Source organism: Suillus fuscotomentosus (assembly GCF_016647785.1).
Source record: "Suillus fuscotomentosus strain FC203 chromosome Unknown F5891scaffold_27, whole genome shotgun sequence".
In the NCBI taxonomy this organism is placed as follows: domain Eukaryota; kingdom Fungi; phylum Basidiomycota; class Agaricomycetes; order Boletales; family Suillaceae; genus Suillus; species Suillus fuscotomentosus.
Window position 1 is genome coordinate 593091 of NW_024539539.1, and position 17165 is coordinate 610255.

At 47.6% G+C, this 17165-nt stretch overlaps 8 protein-coding genes across 8 annotated transcripts; 6 read left to right on the forward strand and 2 right to left on the reverse strand.

Moving 5' to 3' along the window:
• Positions 1 to 1234: 1234 nt before the first annotated feature.
• F5891DRAFT_1034166 (uncharacterized protein) lies at positions 1235 to 1699 on the forward strand. Its single transcript, XM_041361742.1, has one exon. The coding sequence runs from the start codon at positions 1490 to 1492 to the stop codon at positions 1676 to 1678; it is 189 nt and encodes a 62-aa protein (XP_041226030.1). The 5' UTR covers positions 1235 to 1489; the 3' UTR covers positions 1679 to 1699.
• F5891DRAFT_315534 (uncharacterized protein) lies at positions 1235 to 3067 on the forward strand. Its single transcript, XM_041371323.1, has one exon. The coding sequence runs from the start codon at positions 1719 to 1721 to the stop codon at positions 2856 to 2858; it is 1140 nt and encodes a 379-aa protein (XP_041226029.1). The 5' UTR covers positions 1235 to 1718; the 3' UTR covers positions 2859 to 3067.
• A 236-nt stretch (positions 3068 to 3303) lies between these two features.
• Positions 3304 to 5480, reverse strand: F5891DRAFT_1188783 (cytochrome P450; the record flags this gene model as incomplete). Its single annotated transcript, XM_041367043.1, has 13 exons — positions 3304 to 3379; positions 3424 to 3556; positions 3613 to 3749; positions 3796 to 3820; positions 3875 to 3931; positions 3982 to 4171; positions 4220 to 4233; positions 4292 to 4421; positions 4474 to 4589; positions 4652 to 4803; positions 4852 to 5040; positions 5090 to 5219; positions 5270 to 5480. 13 exons carry the CDS (start codon positions 5478 to 5480, stop codon positions 3304 to 3306), a joined length of 1560 nt encoding a protein of 519 aa, XP_041226031.1.
• Positions 5481 to 8212: 2732 nt separating this feature from the next.
• Positions 8213 to 8652, forward strand: F5891DRAFT_1034196 (uncharacterized protein). Its single transcript, XM_041361743.1, has 2 exons — positions 8213 to 8434; positions 8492 to 8652. The coding sequence occupies exons 1-2, from the start codon at positions 8286 to 8288 to the stop codon at positions 8562 to 8564; spliced, it is 222 nt and encodes a 73-aa protein (XP_041226032.1). The 5' UTR covers positions 8213 to 8285; the 3' UTR covers positions 8565 to 8652.
• Positions 8653 to 9127: 475 nt separating this feature from the next.
• F5891DRAFT_1145946 (uncharacterized protein) lies at positions 9128 to 10176 on the forward strand (the record flags this gene model as incomplete). The annotated part of the gene is made up of 2 exons (XM_041365017.1): positions 9128 to 9196; positions 9251 to 10176. The coding sequence occupies exon 2, from the start codon at positions 9559 to 9561 to the stop codon at positions 10174 to 10176; it is 618 nt and encodes a 205-aa protein (XP_041226033.1). The 5' UTR covers positions 9128 to 9196; positions 9251 to 9558.
• Positions 10177 to 10475: 299 nt separating this feature from the next.
• Positions 10476 to 11221, forward strand: F5891DRAFT_1034204 (uncharacterized protein). Its single transcript, XM_041361744.1, has 2 exons — positions 10476 to 11070; positions 11129 to 11221. The coding sequence occupies exon 1, from the start codon at positions 10597 to 10599 to the stop codon at positions 10810 to 10812; it is 216 nt and encodes a 71-aa protein (XP_041226034.1). The 5' UTR covers positions 10476 to 10596; the 3' UTR covers positions 10813 to 11070; positions 11129 to 11221.
• F5891DRAFT_980396 (cytochrome P450) lies at positions 11009 to 13204 on the reverse strand (the record flags this gene model as incomplete). Its single annotated transcript, XM_041376996.1, has 13 exons — positions 11009 to 11084; positions 11129 to 11261; positions 11316 to 11452; positions 11499 to 11523; positions 11578 to 11634; positions 11685 to 11874; positions 11923 to 11936; positions 11995 to 12147; positions 12172 to 12291; positions 12355 to 12506; positions 12576 to 12764; positions 12814 to 12943; positions 12994 to 13204. 13 exons carry the CDS (start codon positions 13202 to 13204, stop codon positions 11009 to 11011), a joined length of 1587 nt encoding a protein of 528 aa, XP_041226035.1.
• An 871-nt stretch (positions 13205 to 14075) lies between these two features.
• On the forward strand, positions 14076 to 16915 carry F5891DRAFT_1173197 (uncharacterized protein). Its single transcript, XM_041365620.1, has 12 exons — positions 14076 to 14279; positions 14334 to 14631; positions 14693 to 14872; positions 15093 to 15112; positions 15144 to 15211; positions 15245 to 15292; positions 15439 to 15534; positions 15643 to 15676; positions 16064 to 16266; positions 16462 to 16501; positions 16636 to 16666; positions 16721 to 16915. The coding sequence occupies exons 2-12, from the start codon at positions 14521 to 14523 to the stop codon at positions 16790 to 16792; spliced, it is 903 nt and encodes a 300-aa protein (XP_041226036.1). The 5' UTR covers positions 14076 to 14279; positions 14334 to 14520; the 3' UTR covers positions 16793 to 16915.
• Positions 16916 to 17165: the final 250 nt, after the last annotated feature.

A 17165-nucleotide genomic window follows, 5' to 3' on the forward strand; every position in this document is an offset into this window, starting at 1 on the left:
GCTTATGGTCTTCCGCTCAAGTTCCGCATGTGCTAGCTTTGCCGGTGTCTCTTGCCTCCAGCTTGTTGCCCTCTCTTCGGAGCTCCAGGTGCGCCAACATGTCACTGACTTCTACATGTAACTACTGCTCATCATTTTTGTAGAATTCGAATTCTGTAACATCTGCGACAGTCTATGGTATTGTGGCAATTTTATTACCCGTGCAGATGTTTGTGCTGGGACCACGCCTTATCCTTAGCGTTCGACAATATTACGCTAGACTCGTGGCCGAATCCGACGCAGAAACTAGCATGAATTCGATTATCTTCCAGGAGCGCGTACATGTACCAACTAGCAGTACTGTGTAGGAAATGGTTGCTGAGTGTTCCACATGGAGGAGATATCTGGTCGAGGATCCGTCGTATTTATTTTGGTTATGGCGTCTCAAAGTATATTTTAGACGAGGTTTATGTAGACAAAACCCATTTCTCGTTGTATCACTACTTGAAGTCGGTGATCTGTCCGCCCACACTCGTACCGGGCGGCAAGCTGCAATTACCCGGCACATCTAGCAATGAACCCGGCCCTTGATGCCCAGACAGCTGATTCTACGTGTTTGCGGAATTACTTTGTCTGAGATGACTGTAATTCATCGTTGCTCAGATGCGCTTTTATCCATCTAGGCCACGGAGAAGGAACAGGAATAAATCGCGCGGACTCATGGTTCCTCTATCGCGAATGAACATAGCAAGAAGATGAGGTGTGCTGAGCCGGGACTCGGAGTAGAGACTTAAAGATTCGGAGCTGACTGGACATTGCATCCATACATACGTTTATCGGAGCCGCGTCATCACCCATGTGAGTGCAAATCGTGCATCAGGTTTGTGTCCTTGCAATGATCTGTTTGAGCCCATCATGCGACGCACGGATAGCAGAGTAAAGTACTGATCGAGATACATACATGCATATACTAGCCACCATCTGGACGGAGCGAACGGAAAGCGAGGCAACTGTAAAGTAGAAGTAGAGTATTTGAGCTCAGACTGTAGACAACTTATAAGCCAAGGGTTCCGCAGCATCATTAATATTGGACTCTCGCCTTCAAAAGTAGCTGTAAGCTTTCGTGCCAGTGGAAGGTAGTACGTAGAACCCTTGTGACTTGAAGGACCGACTGATCGGAGTTTTGATGAGTCAGATGGCATCGGGACCAGACGGTTTCTACTAAACATTTACAAATAGGCCCCAGTGACCATCTCTTCCAACGCCGAGGCTACTTAGACTCGTAACTAGTCTGGCTATCAACTATACGCCATGCTGGTCACGAGCCTAGAGGCTACTACCCAACAGTCTACCACAAAAGACGGTGATCACAGCCACGCGTGGGTTGCACATCCACTGATTTGTGATCAGCGACTTGCACGACTTTTAAGGTTCTCCCTTCCCGCATGGTGGTGTCGGTGTATCTACCAGTCATGTCATTGATGATAACCCTGTCAACGCCTCGTCGCGTATGCTTCGTGACATCAGTGTGCCTGACTTGAAAATCACTCGCATTTTTGCAGAGCTACACCCCCAATACGTCAGTCAATTTGAAGTAGAAGATGCTAGTCGACTAGCCATTCACGCCCGACTGGAGAACACTCCACTTCGTCTAATCAACACCTCTACATGCGCAGATCAACGCATCTACGGAGAGTAAAGAGTATAAAGAGCTTTTACATTCATCAGTGCCTCTCCAAATGCAGCCCATCAAAGAAGCGGTCACGCAGTACTCGTGGGTCATGTTATCGTACAGGTGGGAAACCCAGGAGCCAACGCTGTACGACATTCAGCATAAGACCATATACGATTTGGACCCGGCTGGAACCGTAGTGAAGTTACAGAAATTCTGCAAAGCTGCTCGCGATGCGGGGCATCGTTTGGCGTGGAGCGATACGTGCTGCATCAACCGGCTCGACATTGTTGAGCTCCAGGTTTCAGATCACTCCATGTTCATCTGGTATCACTGCTCAGCACTCACCATTGTCTACCTATCAGATGTTCCTTCTTCATCAAAGTCGGGCACGCTCGCAAACAGAGCTTGGAACACGCGAGCATGGAGTATTCCAGAACTCCTGGCCCCGAAAGTCATTTTCTTCTACCAAGCTGATTGGACTCTGTATCTCGACAACCGCTCATGCAACCACAAGGAGTCTGTCAGTATTATGGAGGAGCTGAAGCATTCGACTGGCATAAACCCGCGGGCGCTCCTCGCCTTCCGCCCGGGGTTGAGAGATGCCCAAGAGAAACTTCAATGGGCATCAACGCGTATCACTGCGCGTGATGAAAACATCGCGTATTCGCTGTTTGGGATATTCGGCATCCACATTCCTATAATCTATGGAGAAGGAAGACAGAAGATGCTAGGACGTTTCTTACAGGAGATCATAGCTCGTTCAGGCGACATCGCAGCCCTTGATCGGATGGGACAATCATCCGACTTCAACAGTTGCCTCCCAGCCAACATTTCATCATACAAGGCTCTGCCATGCATGTTGCCATCTCTATCCGAAGACGAAATGCAGAATTCAATCTCGACGCTGCGAAACAATATCGTGGCTGTGGAGTCGGCTTTGAAACTGTATACCACTCTTGAGAACCTCGACAGACTGCGATTGCCTTGCATTGTATTTCCTCTCACAGAAGTCAAGCGGAGGCCTGGTGGAGACGGGGACAAATGTTTCACATATGAAGTCAAGGCAGACAGGCTACAAGACCTGCTGGTCATAACAGAATACAAGCTTGTTCAGTTCTCGCCTGCAAGGCGTACTCGGCAGACATTTCTGCTTGTCTATCCGTGCAATTGGCATAATCTCGAGGACTCTACAGACGAGTCGTAGAGCGTGGATGATTGGTCTGCTGAACCTGGAGATGGTGAGCTGGTTACCAGAGGGTTGAAGTTGCTCGTTCGCCTTGCTCGTCCTTTTGGCGCACTTTTGCTAGCGCAACAGCGTGGTTGGGAGTATAAGAGAATTGCTTCGGATAACAATATCATCGCACAAGCGAGGGACATGATGAATGTCAGGATGCTGGAGATATTGTAGCTGCGAAGCATGGGTCATTAACATTTCGACATGAATAGTATCTGCATCGTATCAATCTCGATATCGTATTATATATTGTCTCGTATACAAACAAGCTGATCCCAGAGTCAGACGTTAGGGAAGGAGAGAAAGCTCCGGTGCAAGCACTTCCTAGAACTGTAATTGTACATTCATTCGGTCTTCCTAGCGCGCAAATTTAAAGTGCGACGTTGATGTCAAAACTCGGCAGTTCGCCAACAGTCTACAAGGTCTGAATGGACGCGCGACCGTGCTGAGATACTGCAAGGGAAGGCCGCGGGACAGCTGAAGTAACGAAGCTGTTAGTAATAAGAGAATAGACCGACACAAGGGAGTCAAGTACCGAACCACTCCCGTGGTGAACGTGGGAGTAAAGCTGATCACTTTGCCCTGGTCATCTTTGGCAGAAGAAATATCTAATGTGGCCAGCATGGTCACAATGGCAGACCACACAGAAACATCAGCGGTATACCGCCCTGAGTAAAGTCTATTTATAACGAATTTTTTATCCAATTTAAGTGACTTAGCGAACCTGGACATATACGCCGGCCAAAGCCGAAGGAGTATTGTGCGGGGTCATCACCTGTTAACGCGCCATCAACGTCAATGAACCTCTCTGGTATAAAGCGAGATGCGTCGGGGTACCGCTTTTCATCCCGTGTAATGCCCCTAAAATCAAGTCAGTGTTACAAAAGCTTGGAGGAACATATCGGACCATATGTTATACGTGATGATTGTGCCTGATGTACGGTATTATAAATGATTGTTGTATTGATGGGACAACAACAGCGGACCTTTTGGAATGAAATAGCCATCGTATATGTCATCACTCGAGGTGGCATGTGGTATGCCTATGAGATTATCTTCAGTACAGGCCAGATCAATTGGCAGGGAAGAATACCAAGGGGTCCAATGGGCTGCCATCGGAAAGTCTCTCGCACAAGTGCATCAATGTAGGGTAGTGACGCTCTGTCCTCAAACGTTGGCAGCCGTTCTCTTCCAATCACCGAGTCGATTTCCGCTTGTGCGCGGCTCTGAACGTCTGGATATAATACCATAGCCAAAACGAAGACCTTCAAGATTGCCGAGGTCTGTAAAGAGGATAAAGGGCGGATGTCATGATGGAGTTACCCGCCTACCGTCTCATATGAACCTGTGTGATATTGGTTTATGTCAAGGACACAACGTTGCTTGTAAAAAAGTTTACTTACCTATAATAGCAGTAGTAGCTGCTTTCTTTAAGGCATTCTCGAATGCAGGATTTGATACCTTCTCTTGCGTTTCCATCCGTCGCAAATTTTCTGCAACCATCGAAGATCGAGCCAGGATCGAACTGTCTGCCTTGGCAAGGGTCGGACCAATGTCTGGATCCAAGAGAAAAATAAATACCTACCACGTGCTGTTGCACATATCGAAATGGCGCGTTGGCCATTTCATTGATGCGCTCGGTCGAAGATCGAGCAGTACGCTTGATCGATGATCCCCAGCACCAGTCAGGTAACTTTAGCACTACATTCCACAAAAGTGCAGTCATGTTAACGCTCTCTCATCTAGGAGAGTTGAGCCCTCACAGAAAGGGAAGGTCTTAAGCATCAATGCTCTTTCTGGGGTCAACATGGCCACGCCCGAGATCAGTGCCTTTACCACATTCTGCACAAGAGGATCATCACGAGCACTGGCATCGTAGCCATATACAGTTGACATCACAACAGATAACGAGAATCTGTAAATAGGTAAATAAGCGTTCAATCTATAAAGGTAATTTGCTGACGTTGCGAAGTGGTCATGATAATGTTGAGGGTCATTGATTAGGTTGTTGACCATCTCATGAGCACGCCTGATCTGCATTGGGCGGAATCTTACTGCAGACTCGGAACGGAAAGTTTGGTGGAAGATTCGTCGGCAGAGACGCCATTCATCGCCATAACCTATGAATCCAAAGTTGATTGACAAGCCATACCTGCAAGAGCCTCAGACTGGTCGAGTAGAAGAATACTGAAAGAACGCACGGCTCGAGTGTGGCTAGGTAAGGCCTATCAGAGTAAATCCGAGAACGCTTGTCCAGTAAGGCTTCTGCAGTGTGCTGAGAATTGACCACGACCATTTCCTCGTCTATCATTTGCACGAAGACCAAGTCCCCTGTTATAATGTTTTGCAGTGCATATACCCTATACTATTTTTTCACGTACCATACGCAGCACACCATTCGGTATAAGTCAGCCAAGGCTCCTGAGCGTTAACAGATAAGACGTTCCCCAACAGTGGGAGCGGCACTGGGCCAGGAGGAAGAGAAGGACTATTCTGTCGCTTCGTGATGAACCGCCTCAGTGCCTTGACGGCGACAAAGGAAAGAGAAATGCCGGCGATGATAGCAAAGTGACCGTCAACTGCAGGAGCCATGATTTGAGCAGTGGGTTAGCAAATCGTATATCATACAACCGACCTTATAACCATGGGGAATTAGTAAATCGCCGCCGATGATGCAACTCAGCGATGTGTCTCTTATCGCTCCATATGTATATTGCTTCTAGCTCTTACGGGCTTATAGCAGCAGCAGATGCCATCTAGCCAGACGGGGTGATTATCGGACCGCCTATTGCAAATGTTGTGTTATCGGGTGAATAGATCACCCACGGAGGGCTGTGTCTCTGCTCTTTACATCTCATATTCCAAAGTGAGTCGTATTTGCATAACACCTTGTAATCAATCGACTCCTGCTCACTGGTCGGGGAAGACATGGTCAGCATTCGATTACTACAGCACATCTTGACTATGCATGCGAGCGAAGCCCACAAAAAATAGTTGAATGAAAGGGCTTGTGTGGCAGGGATTGCTGGTGAGTCTACAGGCCCATCTTTTGAGATAGTGGCGCGCAGAACGCGTTGCTCATGAGACAACATACATGCATGAATTCAATATTCAATTCTGACTCACAGGACCGCGTCGGTACTATATATCTGGCAGTTCCTCCGGTGTTATTTGAGTATTCAGATATATTTGCGAATACAAAGTTTCCAACGGCGAGGCGGAGGCAGAGCGACATTACGGTGAAGACGCCTGGGCTTTGCAATCCGACTGGCTGTGATGTTGCTGTGTTCATTTCAGCTTGTCATGTTCTGGCCGCCGAGCAACAACCAGTGCCTGGACAGAGACTATTGTCCACAACAGTTGGAAGCGCATGCGAAGACATACCTTTCTGTCCTGTACGATAACAACTTCAATAATATAAGGACGACAATGAGAGAAGGTAGACCGCCTTGAGCATTGCTGGAATTCGGTTGCTCTATCGGTATTGGAGCGAGTGTGGTTGAAGAGCGATGAAAAGTCGCCGACGGGCGCACGTGGTTTCACAGAGAGACTCGGAGGGAGTACGGTGTGGGCTATGTGTAGAACAACGAGGATGGGTCTGCTTGCTGAAAAGCACTGAGCGCAGAGGTCAGACCAAGAACTGGTCAAGAAATGCAGACGACTCATCTCGTCGCCATCGAAAAAATCTGGCAGTACTCGGCTGCAATCCCTGAGCTTGGCTAGACCGTGTAGCGTCACTGTGAGATGTCCATGTCAGAACGGTTGAAAGATCAAGAACTGGTCACATACATTCATTAACAACTTTTGAGCTAGGACCTGCAACTTAAAGCGGGGATTAATTTGAAAAGCCATATGATACAAGGGATCGCGATGTAGTATCAGTACGTCACATTCGCAACCAGTGACTGTGTAATCTGGTTCAACAGCAGGTCTGCGGCGGTCGTCGGCCACTACTATCGAGTCAAGAATGGACTGGTTCGAGGCCCGGCAACTAAGTCGTTCCCGGGGCCGTATGTTTATTCTCCGCGTTATCTAATATTCCGTATATCACACGCTTCGACAGTACTATAGACGGGGGTTTCTGGTGACCTGGTCGTTGATCACATCCAGGAAAACTACTGATACTCACACAAACCCCGTAATAACAGTCTGCGCATTCTCCGTCAGACCCGCAAAACCAAGGACAGTCCCCGACGAACTGTCAACATGTTCAATTGAAGGTCCGTGCGTAATACATATCTTATTGCTCATGTATTTCGTACTTCGCCACACTCGAACCAACTTCAATATTTCAAAAGTCCACTTGCCTGCGACTCGAAGTTTTAATGAACTCTCCTCTCACCATCATCAGTGCATTATTACTATTGTCGACTGACTTACTCGTCGCCTGCCTACCTTGAATTCTCTCATCCCTTTCTTCCTCGTCACGACGACTCAAATGATGTGAGTTTTTTTGCCTTGGTCGTGTCAATACTAGATGAAAATGTTCGAAACAGGGCGCATATAACCACTCCGAGTCATTCAACTCAATCTTCTAGTACCTGACATGTCTCGTGCCACACCAGTACATTTGTTTTCAGTACTGCTACTCTGATTCACTGATCTGTTGTCAGCCTAGGTTTTGGATGTTGCTTCGAGCTTTGTGACATCATGAGGACTTCTGCTCATTATGGTTCGGGCACCAACGAATGCTGTCAAGCGGTATCATTTTCATTCATTTCATCGTGCTCTATTCTTATTGTTACAGAACTATGACATTGAAGCTTCGAATCTGGTAAGTACTGATCCTATTCCTATTAATGTATGCTCATTTGTGTATTCCATCTAGGTTACTGACCGCATGTCGTCCGCAAATACGGTCAAAGTCCCTGCAAAGTTCTCTAGCGGCACGTTTCATTAGCCGGGCACCGGGGTCGGACAATCCTAGAGCCTAGAGGGAGGAGCTCGCGCGAATGAGCGCGGGTAGATTCTATTCCCATGTTTTGTATTGTATGTCATGTTGCAATGCATCGATTTCCGTATATTTGCGTCGAAGCCAGCAAAATATCAAAGGGATACACAGTATATTCAAATCTACGGAATTCTATCCAGTAGTCAATGCATTGAAAAGCATACACCAGCGTTGATGCGCATCGTTTTCGCAGCTACGGAAAGCGCAGATACCGACGTGTATCTACGCAATAAGAAGTGTCACAGTATATCTGCGTTGCTGCGGGCAGTGGAAAACCGTATGTCCGACTTTCATTGGGCTTAAGTGCTGGCAACATGCTGGCATTGTAGATTGTTCGAGCGCACGCACGAACAGGCAACAGGGACTCCAAAGAAGAATATAAAAGCCAGCCGGCTTCCTACAATCGCCTTCAGAACTACCTGATCCCATATCACGAGTCACAAACAATGCGTTTCTCCTCTGCCGCAATCGTCCTCGCCGTCATTACTGCTCTAGTATCATCAACCTCTGCCATCCCCGTTACCGGTGATGAGGCTAGCGCCGATAAATGTCGCCCGTGGTGCATTCATGACTCACAATGCCAGAGCAACCTCTGCTACAGCAAACAATGCGTATGTATCAGCATCTTCCTGGACTTGATAACATGACTCACCTGCATACAGTTGCTCTTTATTTGCACCGTGAGTCGTGTTTTTGCTTTCACATCGGTGCAGTATGGCAGTTGACACCGACGCACGAATTACTAGTGATTTACAGAATTGGTCAATGCGCATAAGGAAATCACATGTCCACTTCATGCAGCTCTTCGCATATCGGAGTTGGCATGAAATGTTCGTGAAATATAGGGAATGTTGGACTGAGATAAGACGTGCAAGGACACAATAATTATACTATCAGGGGGCGTGCACAGCGCACCTCACTGTTGGTGTGATATAGACAGACTCAAAGATCAAATAAAAGTATGTGTGCGCATGATGGACCTAATAAAACACACCTAGGTCACGCATAATACCGTACAGCTCCCTACTCCAACTTTCAACCTTTCAACAACTTGAACACTCGAAAGGATCCAGGTAGGCATGCAATATGACCTGCTTCAAACCGTATCTTCCAATATGAAAGCAGAAAGATGACTCATTCTGCAGAGAAACCAGTCCTGTCGTGCAGGTGAGTCGTGTATCAAATTCAGGAAGACTACATCTGCGTCGAAGTGCACAGCCACGCGTGGGTTGCACTTCCATGACCCCATTTGTGATCAGCGACTTACACAACTTTTAAGGTTCTCCTTCCCCACATGGTAGTGTCGGTGTATCTACCAGTCATGGCATTGATGATAATCCTGTCAACGCCTTGTCGCGTACGCTTCGTGACATCAGTGTGCCTGACTTGAAAATCACTCACATTTTTGCAGAGCTACACCCCCAATACGTCAGTCAATCTGAAGTAGAAGATGCTATTCGACTAGCCATTTACGCCCGACTGGAGAACGCTCCACTTTGTCTAATCAACACCTCTACTGGATGTTTGTGCAATCGATATGCGCAGATCAACGCATTTACGGAGATTAAAGAGTATAAAGAGCTTTTACATTCATCAGTGATACATGTGCCCCACCAAACGCAGCCCATCAAAGAAGCGGTCGCGCAATACTTCGGGGGTCATGTTATCACACAGGTGGGAACCTAGGAGCCAACGCTGTATGACATTCAGCACAAGGCTATGTACGATTTGGACCCGGCTGGAACCGTAGTGAAGTTACAGAAATTCTGCAAAGCTGCTCGCGATGCGGGGCATCATTGGGCGTGGAGCGATACATGCTGCATCGACCGTCCCGACGTTGTTGAGTTCGATGTTTCACACCACTCCATGTTCATCTGGTATCACCGCTCAGCACTCATCATTGTCTACCTATCGGATGTTCCTTCTTCATCAAAGTCGGGCGCGCTTGCAAACAGTGCTTGGAACACGCGAGCATGGAGTATTCCAGAACTCCTGGCCCCGAAAGTCATTATTTTCTACCAAGCTGATTGGACCCTATATCTCGACGACCGATCACGCAACCACAAGGAGCCTGTCAGTATCATACAGGAGTTGGAGCATTCAACTGGCTTAAATGCGCGGGCGCTCCTCGCCTTCCGCCCGGGGATGAGAGATGCCGAAGAGAAACTTCAATGGGCATCAACGCGTGTCACTGCGCGTGATGAAGACGTCGCGTATTCTCTGTTTGGGATATTCGGCATCCACATTCCTATAATCTACGGAGAAGGAAGACAGAAGGCGCTAGGACGTCTCTTAACAGGAGATCATAGCCCGTTCGGGCGACATCACGGCCCTTGATCGGGTGGGACAATCATCTGACTTCAACAGTTGCCTCCCAGCCAACATTTCCTCATACAAGGCTCTGCCATGCATGTTGCCATCTCTATCCGAAGATGAAACGCAGAATTCATTCTCCACGCTGTGAAACAATATCGTGGCTTCGAAACCATATACCACTCTTGAGAACCTCGGCCCACCTCGTTTCGCAAACGCCAGACTGCAATTGCCTTGCATTGTGTTTCCTCTCACAGAAGTCAAGCGGAGGCCTGGTAGAGACAGGGACACATATTTCACATATGAAGTCAAGGCAGACAGGCTACAAGACCTGCTGGTCACAACAGAATACAACCTTGTCATCAGTTCTCGCCTGCAAGGCGTACTCTGCAGACATTCCTGCTCATTCATTCGAGGACTTTACAGACGAGTTGCAGAGCGTGGATGATTGGTCTGTTGAGCCCGGAGATGATGAGCTGGTTACCAGAGGGTCAAGGTTGCTCGTTCGCCTTGCTCGTCTTTTTTAGTGCACTCTTACTAGCGCAACAGTACGGTTCGGAGTATAAGAGAATTGTTTTGGATAACCACATCATCGCACAAGTGAGGGACATGACCTTTGTTGATGACATGGTGAATGTCCGGATGCTGGATATAGTGTAGCTGCGAAGCACGGGACATTTTCATTTCATACATTGACAACATTTCGATATGAACAGTATCTCTGGAATTTTGCATTGTATCAATCTCGATATATTGCCTCGTAAGGACTCCCTAAAACTGTACACTCGTTCGGTCTTCTTAGCGCGCAAATTTGAAGTGCGACGTTGATGTCAAAACTCGGCAGTTCGCCAACAGTTCACAAGGTCTGAATGGATGCGAGACCGTGCTGAGATACTGCAAGGGAAGATCGCAGGACGGCTGAAGTAACGAAGCTGTTAGTGACAAGAGAATAGAACGACACGAGGGAGTCAAGTACCGAACCACTCCCGTGGTGAACGTAGGAGTAAAGCTGATCACTTTGCCCTGGTCATCTTTGGCAGAAGAAATATCCAATGTGGCCAACATAGTCACAATGGCAGACCACACAGAGGCATCAGCGGTATACCGCCCTGATTAAAGTCTTGTCAACGATTTTTTTATAGAATTAAAGTAACTTAACGAACCTGGACACATACGCCGGCCAAAGCCGAAGGAGTATTGTGTGGGGTCATCACCTGTTAACGCGCCATCAACGTCGATAAACCTCTCTGGTATAAAGCGAGATGCGTTGGGGTACCGCTTTTCATCCCGCGTAATGCCCCTAAAATCAAGTCAGTGTTACAAAAGCTGAGAGGAACATATCGGACCATATGTTGTACGTGATGATTGTGCCTGGTGTACGGTATTATAAATAATCATTGTGTTGATGGGACAACAACAGCGGACCTTTTGGAATGAAATAGCCATCGTATATGTCATCACTCGAGGTGGCATGTGGTATGCCTATGAGATTATCTTCAGTACAGGCCAGATCACTTGGCAGGGGAGAATACCAAGGGGTCCAATGGGCTCCCATCGGAAAGTCTCTCGCACAAGTGCATCAATGTAGGGTAGTGACGCTCTGTCCTCGAACGTTGGCAGCCGTTCTCTTCCAATCACCGAGTCGATTTCCGCTTGTGCGCGTTTCTGAACGTCTGGATACAATACCATGGCCAAAAAAAAGACCATCAAGACTGCCGAAGTCTGTAACGAGGATAAGGAGCGGATAACATGATGGGATTACCCACCTACCGTCTCATATGAACCTGGGTGATATTGGTTTATGTCGAGAGCACAACGTTGCTTATAAAAAAGCTCACTTACCCATAGTAGCAGTAGTAGCTGCTTTCTTTAAGGCACTCTCGAATGCAGGATTGGATACCTCCTCTTGCGTTTCCATCCGTCGCAAATTTTCTGCAACCATCGAAGATCGAACGAGGATCGAACTGTCTGCCTTAGCAAGGGTCGGACCAATGTCTGGATCAAGAGAAAAATAAATACCTACCATGTGCTGTTGCACATATCGAAATGGTGCGTTGGCCATTTTATTGATGCGCTCGGTCGAAGATTGAGCAGTACGCTTGATCGATGATCCCCAACACCAGTCAGGTAACTTTAGCACTACATTCCACAAAAGTGCATGTCATGTTAACGTTCTCTCGGCTAGGAGAGTTGAGTTCTCACAGAAAGGGAAGGTCTTAAGCATCAATGCTCTTTCTGGGGTCAATACGGCCAGGCCCGGGATCAGTGCCTTTACCACATTCTGCACAAGAGGATCATCACGAGCACTGGCATCGTAGCCATATACAGTTGACATCACAACAGATAACGAGAATCTGTAAACAGATAACGAGAATCTGTAAACAGGTAAATAACTGTTCAATCTATAAAGATAATTTGCTGACGTTGCGAAGTGGTCATGATAATGTTGAGGGTCATTGACTAGGTTGTTGACCATCTCGTGAGCACGCCTGATCTGCATTGGGAGGAATTTCACTGCAGACTCGGAACGGAAAGTCTGGTGGAAGAGTCGTCGGCAGAGACGCCATTCATCACCGTAACCCATGAATCCAAAGTTAATTGACAAGCCATACCTGCAAGAGCCTCAGACTGGTTGAATAGAAGAATACTGGAAGAACGCACGGCTCGAGTGTGGCTAGGTAAGGCCTATCAGAGTAAATCCGAGAACGCTTGTCCAGTAAGGCTTCTGCAGTGTGCTGAGAATTGACCACGACCATTTCCTCGTCTATCATTTGCACGAAGACCAAGTCCCCTGATATAATGGTTTGTAGTGCATATACCCTATACTATTTGTTCACGTACCATACGCAGCACCCCATTCGGTATAAGTCAGCCAAGGCTCCCGAGCGTCAACAGATAAGACGTTCCCCAACAGTGGGAGCGGCACCGGGCCAGGAGGAAGAGAAGGACTATTCTGTCGCTTCGTGATGAATCGCCTCAGTACCTTGACGGCGACAAAGGAAAGAGAAATGCCGGCGATGATAGCAAAGTGACCGTCAACTGCAGGAGCCATGATTTGAGCGGTGGGTTAGCAAAATTTTATATCATTGTACAATCGACCTTATGACCATGGGGAATTAGTAAATCGCCGTCAATTATGCTGTGTCTCCTATCGATATATATGTATATTGCTTCTAGAAGCTCTTATAGGCTTTTAGCAGCAGCAGACCAGACGGGGTAATTATCGGACCGCCCATGTGTTATTGGGTGAATAGATCACCGACGGAGACATCTCCAAGGCTGTGTCTTTGCTCTTTAAATCCCACATTCCGACGGGAGACGTCGTCCGCCAGGCACACCTTGTACTCAATCGACTCTTGCTCACTGGTCGGGGAAGACATGGTCAGCGTTCGATTGCTACAGCACATCTTGACTATGCATTCGAGCGAAGCCCACAAAAATAGTTGAATGAAAGGGCTGTATGACAGGGATTGCTGGTGAGTCTACAGGCCCGTCTTTTGAGATAGTGGCGCGCAGAACGCGTTGCTCATGAGACAACACCACCAATGATAGGTGACGAAGAGACCAAGGGAGACGACGAACAATGCCAGGGCAATGGCACCACCCACGGAGAAACCTCCTTGCGAGTCGGGGGTGGTGCTGGGTGGGTTTGCTGCGATCTAGAGCCAGGGAAAGGGTCAGTACTCTGTGTCGAACGGTTCCGGGGGCCTAAATAAGGAAAGCACGGTCGAAGTGTATGGTGGACGATAGGTTACGGTTCGATTTGCCGATTTGCCGTGATAAATTTCGAAGTCCGATCCGCGATGTTTGTTCTGTGTACCCAGAAATTTGATTAGAGAACGCGTATCTATGTATATGTACATTTATTTTAACCAACATGCAAATGATGCAATGCAGTCTCCAATCGACGAAAACAGCCGCGGGCGCGCACCTCCATTTGGTTCAGTCTTCAGTACCAGTGTCGTCGTTTACGGACCCTAGCCTTCGTTGTCAGATGGCATCATGGAGACCACTGAGACTACTGAGTCTCTTGCTTTGGACACAAACAAAGGGCTGGACAGCTGCCATTCTCGTTATTGTATTCCTGAATTGGAGTGTTTTCACTAGGCTGGAGCTTGTGGGTTCAGGTATGTCCATGTTCCGCTGCCTTGGGGAAGAACGAAGACACTGACTAGTACTAGCGCTCCAATTCATTCCAATATTTGTTGTTCCCGTTTATGCTGATTGACCAACGCCGCGTTTGTGGATTGGCCCTCGACATTTTAGATCCCAGATTGTTGTGCACAGCGTTCTCGCTTCGCGAATACTATTTAGTCTTCAAGCGAACAGCCTGGGAGCAATCGGTCATCCCCACATACCTATCGACGAATGCGCCGGAAATGCAATCGATTCCAGATGGGTTTCAAGCGTGGCGTGAAGGCAGGGAGACATTTACTGGTGCTGGCCAACCAGATCAAGCTTAGATGTGCTAATAATTTTGTGGGTCCCATGGATAGTATTGTCATTTTAGTTGGCTGACTATGAATTGCTCGTCTCCTAGTTTCCCTTTGTCATTGCAACGGGGATGTCGATTGCAGTGGTCCATGGAAGGGATAGTAGCGTAGTCGGCCAATTAACATCGTTGACCGGTCAAATCATAATGTCAGAAACGGCTTTAGCTGGAGCTCTGTTGAACCTTCGACAGCCCCTCGAACTCGACTTGAAGCTCAGTGAACCACGAGTAAGACTAGGCACAATCGATCATTTTTCAGATAAGTTCAAACATCCACATTGCTCGAACAATACAAAAACTTGTCCCAAAACAACTGTACTGATTGACTGCGAACTACTAGGCATTGCACTGTCAACCATGGTACCAAAGCGAAAGTAGAAGCATGACTTCTGTCCGCACGTGCCCTTCGTACTGCCGGCTCAATTTTGTAACCTAACTAACAATCAAGCTCCATCCTAAGGCGCGCAGGTGAGTCATGCGGTTGATCCTGGTTGCACAGCGACCTGCTCATACTCACGCTAGGTCCACAAACCGTGCCTGTGCAGCAATCCGCAGTAGTTTTGCAAGGTGTGTTCAAACACTATGCACTGACATGCATAGATGCTGTCAAAGCAGCAACAATGGCGATGAAGGAGAAACGCATTTTCTGTGCGAGATGATATGGAATCTTCTGAGGGGATCTTGAATGGTATCTCTGAGGATGGGGGACACTGTAGGACGACGGCCAGCTTTCATATCCTGCATACACTTATGGGCACGATTCTGATCAATCTGGCAGAATTGTTATTGCTCAGGTCAGACGGCAGAAATTTCGGTAGAACCTGCAGAAATGTGTTCAATTACGACCCTTGTATCACAACCTGCCATCACTGGGGCCATAGTTCATGATAGTGAGTTCTCTGGCATAAATCACTCACTTGAACCGTCTCTGGCAGCACTCCACTCTTTGCAATTCAGAAATACAAATTTCTCCACTCAATCTATTTGCGTGCTGCTAGTCTTGAAAGAACAACCGGTTCATTCTGCGACCTGGTGTCCACTGCCTCATTCATTTTGGCCAGTCGTGCCTGCCGCGGACGTGACACGACTTGCAATACCAGCTTCACTAAAGATTAATTGATATTGATCTGTAAGTATCGGCGAGAATGATGCTAACTTCTTGACTTTGTCGTTGCACTGGCAGGGTCAGTGCAGGTTCAAATGATGAAGCTTTGAAGCGAAGAGTGAGGGGTTAGGACGAGAGGCCGGTGATTCGAGCGAGGGTTCTGTCGTTACAAAGAAGAGAATTGTCGATGCCTGCAGGCAGGTTATGATTCAGTGGTCATTGTTAATCGAATACGCTCCCGCAGGTTCTGCCGAAATTTGTTCCATGTGAACAAAGTTCGTATTATTGAATGGATACTAACTGCTTATACATAGGCCCGACTCAGCAGACCGCGAACGAAGCAGTGGTGCACTGTTCTTGAAGAAGCATATCAAGTTGCACTCTTCAAGTTCTAACTGGCTTACCGATGCTGCATATTTGAACCATGGCTTCGTTCCATCGTCTCTAAGTCCGTCTGAGTCAGGCTGGGGTCGATCGGTCGGTACTAAAGTTCTGGAGCGGTCAAACTATGTCTATTGTAAGTACCCAACCGCTTGTGACCTCCTGTGACCGCAATATTTGAGGTGTACTAACAAATAGTTCAAAAGACTAGAACAAACAGTGATCGGACTTCGAAATAAGTTGCGGCAAATCGGCAAATCCAACCGGTAACCTATCGTCCACCATAGAAGTGTGACTGAAGCGGATGACGTTCCTCGCTCACGTCATCAAGCAAACGGCGTTCGCCGAAGCGTCGCGCCCGCCAGCGGACGGTGTTGTTTTCGAGAGAAGTCTGGCTCGAACCAGCTCGAGCTGACTTAAAGACTGAAAATGCGGCTCCATGGACCAGACTGTCAAGCGGTATCATTTTCATTCATTTCATCGTGCTCTATTCTTATTGTTACAGAACTAAGTATGACATTGAAGCTTCGAATCTGGTAAGTACTGATCCTATTTCTATTAATGTATGCTCATTTGTGTATTCCATCTAGGTTACTGATCGCATGTCGTCCGCAAATACGGTCAACGTCCCTGCAAAGTTCTCTAGCGGCACGTTTCATTAGCCGGGCACCGGGGTAGGACAATCCTGGAGCCTAGAGGGAGGAGCTAGCGCGAATGAGCGCGGGTAGATTTTATTCCCATGTTTTGAATTGTATGTCATGTTGCAATGCATCGATTTCCGTATATTTGCGTCGAAGCCAGCAAAATATCAAAGGGATACACAGTTATATTCAAATCTACGGAATTCTATCCAGTAGTCAATGCATTGAAAAGCATACACCAGCGTTGATGCGCATCGTTTTCGCAGCTACGGAAAGCGCAGATACCGACGTGTATCTACGCAATAAGAAGTGTCACAGCCACAGTATACCTACGTTGCTGCGGGCAGTGGAAAACCGTATGTCCGACTTTCACTGGGCTTAAGTGCTGGCAACA